The sequence below is a fragment of the Rhincodon typus genome, chromosome 7 (assembly GCF_021869965.1).
Source record: "Rhincodon typus isolate 14 chromosome 7, sRhiTyp1.1, whole genome shotgun sequence".
Taxonomy (NCBI): Eukaryota; Metazoa; Chordata; class Chondrichthyes; order Orectolobiformes; family Rhincodontidae; genus Rhincodon; species Rhincodon typus.
The window spans coordinates 67,512,831-67,522,522 of NC_063338.1; the positions used below are offsets into that span (position 1 = coordinate 67,512,831).

The 9,692-nt window shown below is 37.5% G+C and overlaps 1 protein-coding gene across 5 annotated transcripts in view; it reads left to right on the forward strand.

Annotated features, from left to right (window-relative positions):
- Positions 1 to 9,692, forward strand: part of LOC109915632 (R3H domain-containing protein 1) — a 111,292-nt gene that overhangs the window by 21,954 nt on the left and 79,646 nt on the right. For 4 of the 5 annotated variants that reach the window (XM_048598740.1, XM_048598742.1, XM_048598743.1 and 1 more), the window contains 2 exons: positions 2,364 to 2,512; positions 8,967 to 9,209. In XM_048598740.1, coding sequence (XP_048454697.1) covers positions 2,364 to 2,512; positions 8,967 to 9,209 — 392 coding nt within the window. The remainder of the gene's footprint in view (positions 1 to 2,363; positions 2,513 to 8,966; positions 9,210 to 9,692) is intronic. The other variant, XM_048598744.1, reaches the window with a different exon arrangement.

Below are 9,692 nucleotides of genomic sequence, written 5' to 3' on the forward strand. Positions count from 1 at the left end.
AATCTACCAATTTTTGTGTGTTTTTGAGACTTGCACACAAGCTTAAATTCAGGGCTATACTTTCAGCAGATTTACCATTAGAAACAAATTGATTCTCTGTTCTTTCAATTGTCTTCATTTGCGGTCACTTGAGCTGTAAGACTTTTCATTTTATCTTTGATGTACTGGTGATCTGCCTAAATCATTATTTACAAGATTTACTTCAGATTAAATGACAATGTAGGACTGTATCAACAGATACTTTGCATCAATGATCATACGTTATGCATATTCCCTCAATGTTGTTTCATGATTTGTATGTAAGTTTATTTATTTTCATTTGTAATTACCATAATGATATTGCAATTTCTGGAAATAATTTTATGCTATAAGGAATTAAAGTACTTTTAATTATATTTTCTTTTGGAATTTTAAATTATATGACTCTTAGATTAGCATATGTTTAATAGATGCATATTGTGCACTGTATGCAATACCTTCAAATGATCAGCTCTTACTGAGTAGTGACAAGAATTGGTTTTCTCAACAAAATTTTTGTGTTGTACACTAATTTAGTATTACTGAGGAATGTCTTGTTCTGATGTTTAACTGGTAACCATGCACGTACACCTAATATTAGTACGTATTATGCATTCTGAGATAAAACACCATTGCTGATTTTTAAGTAGTCCAGTCTGAAGTTTGACCTGTTCACTCCTGGCCTTTGTCTCATGTATACTCAATTCTTCACTTTGTTTCCATATCTAGCCTTTTGCGTCTTTTTACATAAAGAGTAGATGTCTTTCATAAAATCACTGATCTATCATTGCCAAGATTACTTTAACCATCCTTAACAATTTGTTGAACAACTTTGAAAATATGTTGCTTCCAAGGTATTGCTCAAAATAACAATTTTGAAATGAAAGGGACTAAACCTGACAGAATTGTCAACCGCAAATTGCATTTATATAGAACTTTAAACATACAGATTATATTACAGAATTTACAGTTGCCTAATCAGACAGTATATGCCATTACCAAGGAGATGTTCAGCAATGCCAAAAGATTGGAAAAAAAAAAATTTATTTTCTGGAAGAGATAAATTGAGAGGCAGAGCATCGGACATACAAGGCCGTGAACACTGGAGGATGAAGAAAAGTAAAATGGGTATTGAATGGCTGATGAAAGTTAGAGACAAGACAGCACAGGATCATGGATTGAAACGCAAGGTTAAACTTTTCAGATTTAAGACATTGGCTGGGAGCAAGTAGAGATTAGTAAGGGCACATATCAAATCATGCTCCAGTTTCATGTGAAATAGGATGTATACAGCAGCGTTTTATGAGTTCATGTTTTATGGTGTAGAGAAATTTAACCTTGGCCGATTTGACAGTGGAAAATTCAAAGACTGCTGAGACTGGAACAGAAATGAGCAATATTTCAGACATAGAGGTACACCGTCTTTGAAGTGCAAAGTATTTAATGTCAGCATCTTGAGTGTGGAGTTCAGCATGATGGGAGGTTGAGATCTGAGACAGTGGCTGGGAATGATGAAGTGGAATCGATAGCAAAGAATATAGAAATTCTGACCGGATTCAGATGATATTTGACAACAAATGAAATGGAAGGCTTGGTAGAATATAGATGATGTGTGTGCGGTGTACATGTGGAAGCTGGCCCCATGTCTTTGGATGGTAAACAAATGAAGGGGAATTGGACACCACTCCTAAACTCACCAAAGTTGCTGGTAAAAGAATGGGAAAAGAGGCCACTGCTGGGAATGCTCTCACTATGATCAGATGGTAAAAGCAGAACTAAGTACATGGCATTGTATTGCTGTCATTGCCTGTTTCGGATTGCAAGGCAGTTTAACAGATGAATGAAGATCATGTAGTACGGTCCATACCCACAGAGGCGAGGTGAGAAGGGATAGGAGAGAAGTACAGTTGAACAGATTATCTCCATCTTGAAGATAAAGCAGGCCATGAATTTCTTGTACTTTGAAGTGAGTTGATGGCAGGGCAAAACTTTTAAGGAAACAGTTGGTACTGAAGGAAATTACCTGGTGAGTTATATATCTTTGCTGTCCAGGAAGGTCCTGAATTAGTTCACTATTTTGACAGAAGAAAATGTGGTTAGGGTTGGTATTTCTGGTTTTCTCACAGTCAAGATTTGCCGTACGCTCATAATTTTTCCTCAAGCTTTCCATGCCTTACCTTCCTGACTTATCAGATTTCAGTTTCCTCCTTTGCATTCCACTTTCCCTTTGCTTTTCAATCTTTAATTGTTTAGATGTAATTTAAAAATGCATATCTTATGAATTTAGTTTGGAAAGCATTTTTTTTTAATTTCTGTTGATACATGAGTCAATTTTTTTTCTCCAGGACAACCATTCATGAATCCAGATGGTACAGCAGTAGTGTATAATCCACCTCCAGCCCAGCAGACTGTAAGGAACTCTATGGCTGGTTCTGCACAGCAACCACCACCTGTTCCACAACAGCAGCAAGTAGCAAATCACATCCTTTCTCAGGTTAGCTGATCGTAATTTAAAAGTTCAAAGGTATGACAGGGAATTCAATTCCAACATTGATTTAGTTCAAAATGACTAATTAATAATGTTGTTCTTCATTTGTTTACTCTATTTCAGTTGGTCATATTTAAGTTGGATAATATAAAGTAATAATTTAAGTTCCATAAAAGAACAAAACTTTTAATTCTTGCAGTCCACGAAAACCAAGAAGTAATTTGAGTTACAGATGGAAGGACTTAGGGAAGATAACTGATAACTAAATTAATCCACTGCCTGTGTGTAGCATTGCTGTTGCTAGTCATGTGCTAAGTAAGTGCCTATGATATATTAAAGAATGAGTAGCATTTGACAGCAGTACAACTGGTTCTTGTTCTGAACTACTTTCTATTTAAAATAAATTTTTCAAGGGGGCGTTGTACCTCCATTATAGCATTCAACTATGATGTAACAGAATATACTAACTTTGACCATTTTCAAATTGAATCTGTACATATCTTCGAGTGTGTCCTGGAAGTAAAATGTTACGTCATTGTCTGTTTAATCATCAGACGTAGAAAATGAGCAGGATTAGTTGACCCCATATTACAGAGGTGGGTGGGTGGTCAGCCAGCCCGTATTTAGAGAAAATACTGTCCTTCCTGCCATTTTAAAAACTTTCTTTGGTGGATGCTGTCTACACATAAGGTGCACCCCCACCCAGAAAATTTCATCTCCCCTGCCTCCCTCCCCAAATAGACTCCAAACTCCTCTTCCCTCTCCTGAATTTATCCAAACTCTCCCTGCCTATTGCCCATTATTTGGGTCCAGAATCCATAAGGATCGTTATACAATGAAGTTCTGGCGGTCTTGGGTCTGCTAGAGCTCCAGAGGTTGACACATCCCCCTACACTGGTGTAGAAGTCCCTCTCACTTCGAGTTTAGCCTGTCTGTTGCATCTTAGGGTCGCAGGGCAGGCAACTTCTGGTCCAGTTGCCAGGCCATTTAATTTCTTTCCAGGGATCCGAGCTGTCTGCCTTCCCCAAATATTTGTGCCCCAGATGGATAATATTATGTTTGCTGTCAAGGCATATATAAAGCAGTCTGGAGTTCGGAATGGGCAACCGGATCTCAGTTTACACGTGTTCTCCAATCGAAAATGTAGAAATAGAAGTGTACGACTCAGCCTACAACCCACTATTCAGTTTGATTGTGGTTGACCGTGCACATCCACAGGGATATTGAGAGAGTGAGGAGAATGCAAAGAATGTCCAAGTACACCAAATACTGAAAGCGAGCATGCAGATGCTGCAAGCAGTTAGGAAAACAAATAGTATGTTGGCCTTCGTAGCAAAAAGGTGCAGGAGCAAGGAAGTCTTAGTACAGCTGTACAGGGCCTTGATGAGATCACACCTTTACTATTGTGTGCAGTTTTTTTTAAATCCTGCCTAAGAAAAGATATACTTACCATAGAGCGAGTACAGCAAAGGTTCGTCAGACTGATTCATGGAATGACAGGTTTGTTATATGGAAAGAAATTTGGTCAACTGGGCCTCTGTTCACTGGAGTTGGGGAAAAAAAATGAGGGGGTTCTAATTGAAACATAAAATTCTGACAGTGCTGTACAGACTGGATTTGGATGCATTGATTGTTCTCCAAAAGAACGGATCTATGTCTCAGGATATGCGGTAGGCCATCTTGGACTGAGGTGAGGAGAAATGTCTTCTGAGGATGGTGAACCTGTGGCATTCTCTACCACAGTAGGCTATGGAGGCCAAGTTACTGAATGTATTTCACAAAGAAATAGATTTGTCAAGGGGTATGAGAGCATGTGTGAGGCATTGAGATACAAGATCGGTCATGATCGTGTTGAATGGCGAGGCAGCTTCTTTAGGCCATGTGGGTCTCCTCATTCAATTTTCTGTGATTCCGTTATCTGCATCTTGCCTTAGTTCCATATTCCCAAATACTCTTGGCTATCAAAAATGTATCTCTTTATTTCTTGAAATTTTCAATGTGGTTAATCTTAGCACCTAGTCAAAAAAGTGTTTCAGGTTTCTGCCAGTCTTTGTATTGAACTCTTTCACCAGTTCAAAAAAAATCCTCTCCGTTGTCGCCTTTCAACGCCTTTTAATAATCTTAACACCTCAGTTAGATCACTCTTTAATCTTCTATAATTAAGGAAATCCACATCTGCTATCTGTAGTCATTGCACCTTTTTAACTCCAGTATTACTCTGGTGAATCTGTGCTGCAGGCCCTTCAACACCAATATATTTCCTTTATACTGTGGTGCCTGGAACTGATCAAAATACTCGAAATGGAGTTTAAACAGAGTTTATGTAGCTAAAACAACAAGAACTGCAGATGCTGGAAATCAGAAACAAAAACAGAAATTGCTGGGGAATCTCTAGGTCTGGCAGCATCTGTAGAGAGAAAGCAGAGTTAATGTTTTGGGTTCTGAAACGTTCACTCTGCTTTTTCTCCACTGATGCTGCAAGATGTGTTGCGTTTTTCCGGTAATTTCTGTTTATGTGCCTCTATGGCTAACAAATTAAATATAACGTGCCTTTCCACCTGATTTTCATGATATCTGTACTTGAACTCCGAAATTTCTGTACTCCTCAGTTCCTGCTGCTTTGAATATATTGACAATTGATTACAGGGATGCATGTTGTAAATTGGGTAAACCATATCAAACACTAACCTTAAAGAAATCTTTTAAAGTTGAAGTATTGGCTTATTTGTTGCATAGCAGTTTTTACATTAAGCATAAGGGTATGAAATGATATCTCCATATTTTTTGGTTCTAAAATTTAAAAAAAAAAAATTGGAATAATATGATCTTGTTTGTGTTTAATTACACTGCAACCTTTTGGGGTGTTTTAAGGTGAACATTGCTAATTTAACTGTGCAAACTATTGCTTCTTCAGCCAATTCGGGCTCTTCAGTCTTCTTCACAGCCTATCCAGTACTCTGCGGTCTCTTACCCACCTCAACTCGTGCCAGTATCACCCACCCAGCAATACACTGTGGTATTGACACTCAATATTCTATTTTCATCTTTCTGATCTTTAGTTTGTAGACATGTATGTCTTTCTTTTCACTGCTGCTTGTAATTTTTATGTACTTGCTATGTGTTGCTCTTGATGGTGCTGAAAATATTTTCAAAATTTAGTTTCTTTCTATCAGCATTTATTCTTTAAGATGGTTAAAACTTAATAAAGTATTCCTTTGATTGAAATCTGTATTTAAATTCAGATAGTAAAGTGCCTATTTTGTAGAGCTAAAGTTGACTTTTTAAAAAATACCCATTCTAGTCAGAGCTGAATAATCTGTCAGAAGGGAGGATATTTAACCAAAAGGTACTGCCTGAAAATTTCATTGTTTTTTATTACTTGTTTGAAAAAAAAGCCTAAAACTAATTACTTACAACAGAAGCTGTTGTTAATTTAGTTTGTGCTTACATTTACAATGAAAAATTCAAGAAAGTTGCTGTGGACTTCATTTACTACTACTGCAAATGAATTGCTTGATTATAATTCACTTAAGCTCACTTAGACTAAGAATTAAATAAAAATGTTTTTGTTTGGGGTTAAGCTAAAAGAAGTTTATATTCCCAAGTTAAACAAGAAGCATGCAACACATGATTAATTTAAAAGTTATTTGATTTCATGGTTTTGTTTTTCCTGTCTTTAATAAATTTAATAGTGTAACACTTTATTAATAGAGGATGGTATTTAACTCAAGTACAAAATGCTGTTTCCTTGTGTATAATTGGAACAGAAATGAAGTGATATATTGAACTTTACAGAAACTGGATGGTCTTTGTTCTTTTGGAGCATTGTTCCATTGATTTAAAGTATGGGTGTGTCCAAGGGTGTCTCTACAATTGAACCAACAACCCATGCTTTAAAGCAGCCTGTGTGCTGATCCTTGATCCTTTATTTCATTTTTTTAAACTTCAAACATTGGTCAAGGTCCCTGAACATGCACATTATCTGAATCCCTTTTGTTGCTTAAATGTGAATATTCCTTGTTGATTTTGATGTGTGAATTATGAAGTAATTATGAAGTGCTAAGTCCAAAGAACTATACTGACTGACTTGTTACATAGATGACTTCACAAAGTAGGAGGAGGTGTAGGCCATTTCGTCTATTGAGCCCATCATTCCTGGATCCAGTCTGTCCAGCCCTGTCAGAATTGGATAAATTTGAATGGGAACCGTTCTCATTTCTCTTTACACCAATATATATAGACTGAGGCAACCCAATCTTTCCTCACTTACCATCCCAGGAATCAGTCTGGTAAATCTTTGCTGCACTTCCTCTGTGGCAGGTATCCCCTCTTTAGTAAAAAGACCAAAACTGTGCACAATACTCCAGATGTGGTCTGATCAAGCTCCTGTACAACTACACTGAGACTTTTTGGTCCTATACTCAGACATTTGTGCAATGAAGTCCAGAATACCATTTGCATTCTTAACTGCTTACAGTGCCTACATGCTTGCTTTCAGTGAACTGGTTGGCACTGGTTGTATACATAGACACACAGGTCCCTGGTACATTAATATTTCCCAACCTATCATGATTTAGATAATAATCTGCCATTTTATTTCTCCTACACATTTATCCAAGTTATACGTGCATGTATTATCCCACTCACTCAAATTCTCTAAGTGGCCCTTTACATTTTCCCCACCATTCTCGCTCCAATCTAGTTTGTATTATTAGCAGACTAAGAAATATTATACCTGATTCCTTCTTCAAAATCAGTGTTATACTATGAACAGTTTGGGTCCAAGCAGTGATCATGTCAATACCGAGATTGTCACTGCCTTCAACTCTGGAAAGTACTTATTTATTCCAAACGTGTGTTTCCTGCATGCCAACCAGTTCACAATCATACCAGTATACCAAGGTTTTTGCCAACTAAATTTCTTATGTGGAACTTGATCAAAAACTTTCTGAAAATCCAAATACCCAAAAAGCTCCTCCTGGTTTATCAAATGCCATTTTCTTTTCATAAATCCATGTTGACTTGGTGTAATATCAGTGATTTTTTTTTAAGTATCCTGTTTTCACATTCTTTATAATAGACGCGAGCATTTTCCCTACTACTGATGTATGTGTACATCCCAGTTTACCCACTTCCGCCTCTTTTAAACAGCAGAGTTGCATTAAATGCCCCCTCCAATTTGTGGAGGCTGTTCCAGAATCTTAAGAATTTGGAAGGTGACAGCCAACACATCCACTATTTCCGTGGCTACCTCCTTTTTACTATTTTAATTTCTCCAGCGATATTTACTTACTAATGCTAATTTCCTTTAATTCCTTTTTCTCAATGATCCTTACTTCCCTAGTACTTCTGGGAAGTTATTTGTGTCTTCTTTTATGAAGTCAGAACAAAATTAGTTAATTACTCTGTTGTTTCCTTGTTCTGCATTATCAATTCTCCCATTTCAGACTGTCAGGGGCCTACGTTCGTCTTCACTTTAAAAGCTCTGGCAAGGGTCATAAAAGCAGACTTCAAGTTTGTTCTCATGCTGTATTTTTCACTTCTTAATTAACCTCATGGTCTTCCTGTGCTGAATTCTGAACTGCACCCAGTTCTCAGTCTTACCTTTTTTTTTCTTGGAACTTTGTTTCCTCTTTGTATCTAACACTGTCTGTAATTTCTTTTAAATTGTAATGTAGACATGCCATAGACAATTTGCATTACAGATAAGGTGTTGCTTTAATAAAGTATAGTCAGTATGTTTGGCAGAAGAAGGGCTGTGTAAATTTCTACACTATGGGATATATCTACCTATCTAATACCTTAGTGTCATAAAGCACATCTTCCTTCATATATATTAATATGTTTCTCACCCACAATTTCTAATATGACCTAGAGATCTAGAATAATGATCCAGAGACATTAATTTAGATTCTGCCATGGCAACTTGGGAATTTTTCATTCAGTTTTTTGAATAGCCTGGAATTTTTAAACAATTGCTAACACCAGTACTGGGTGACCATTAACTAATGGATTATCATTAAAAATATCTGATTTATTAAGGTCCACTTTAGGGAAAGAAGATCTGACATATTTTCTCAGTTAAGGACCTGTGCATCTCAGACCCACAGCAATATGGACAAATTTTAACTGCTCTTTGAAATGGCCTAGCAAACTCATTTGAGAAGAAAGTGGCTGTCAACCCCCTGTACCTCAAAGGCAATTAGGGTATGGGTAATATATGCTGGTCTTGCCAGTGATACCAAAGTCCTCTGAATGAGTGACTGAGAGAAAGGTGGTGATTTCTCAATCTTAGTTGCTTTTTAATAGAAGGAAGTGCTTTTCGTAGTATTAGACTAGACTTTTTTCCCAGAAAGGCTTAATAAGCATCTGCATGCCATTAGTTTTGTAGAGTAAGAGGGAATGTGCTAATTACTCGTACAGTTCAATTTTAATTGTAACTTTTTTATTTTTCATGCAGCAAGAAAGTCTTGGGGCCCAGTTTAGCCAGATGAGCCTTGGCCGTCAGCCATCTGCTGAAGCCCCAGATACCCACACTGCCATATTCCCATCATCTGTAGTGCTTCAGCCACAACAGCAGCCTGGATTTATTATGGCGTCTCCAGGCCAGCCACTTCCTACATCTAACTATTCTGCCTCTGGTCCATCAGTTAATCAACAGGTGCTTCAACAGCAGGGATACATGCAGCAGCCTATGCAGCAGGTAAAAGCAAGACGCAGCATACCACTTTTCAGTTATCCTCCTCCTTCACTTAATTGGTTTTTTAAAAAAAAGCTTTCTTAAATTTATTGTTGTCTTATAAAGAGTCTCTTCCAGCTGTCACTGCAAACCATCCCCACCCCAAACTTCACTGCAAATGACATTTGAGAAGTAGCTTCCAACTCTTTCCGTGTACATTTGCTCAGTTCTTGCTATGAATCCATTAGTTAACTACCTGGCAGAATTAACTTGAGGACCTCTGAAAGCACAAGTGAAACTTTTTTCTTTTAAAAAGGTCAGATCTTATCATTTTGCATTTCCTCAGACAGCCCAACTAAAATACAGAGTTAGTAGGAACTGCAGATGCTGGAGAATCTGAGATAACACGGTGTAGAGCTGGATGAACACAGCAGGCCAAGCAGCATCAGAGGAGCAGGAAGGCTGACGTTTCGGGCCTAGACCCTTCTTCAGAAAAAAGGGTCTGAA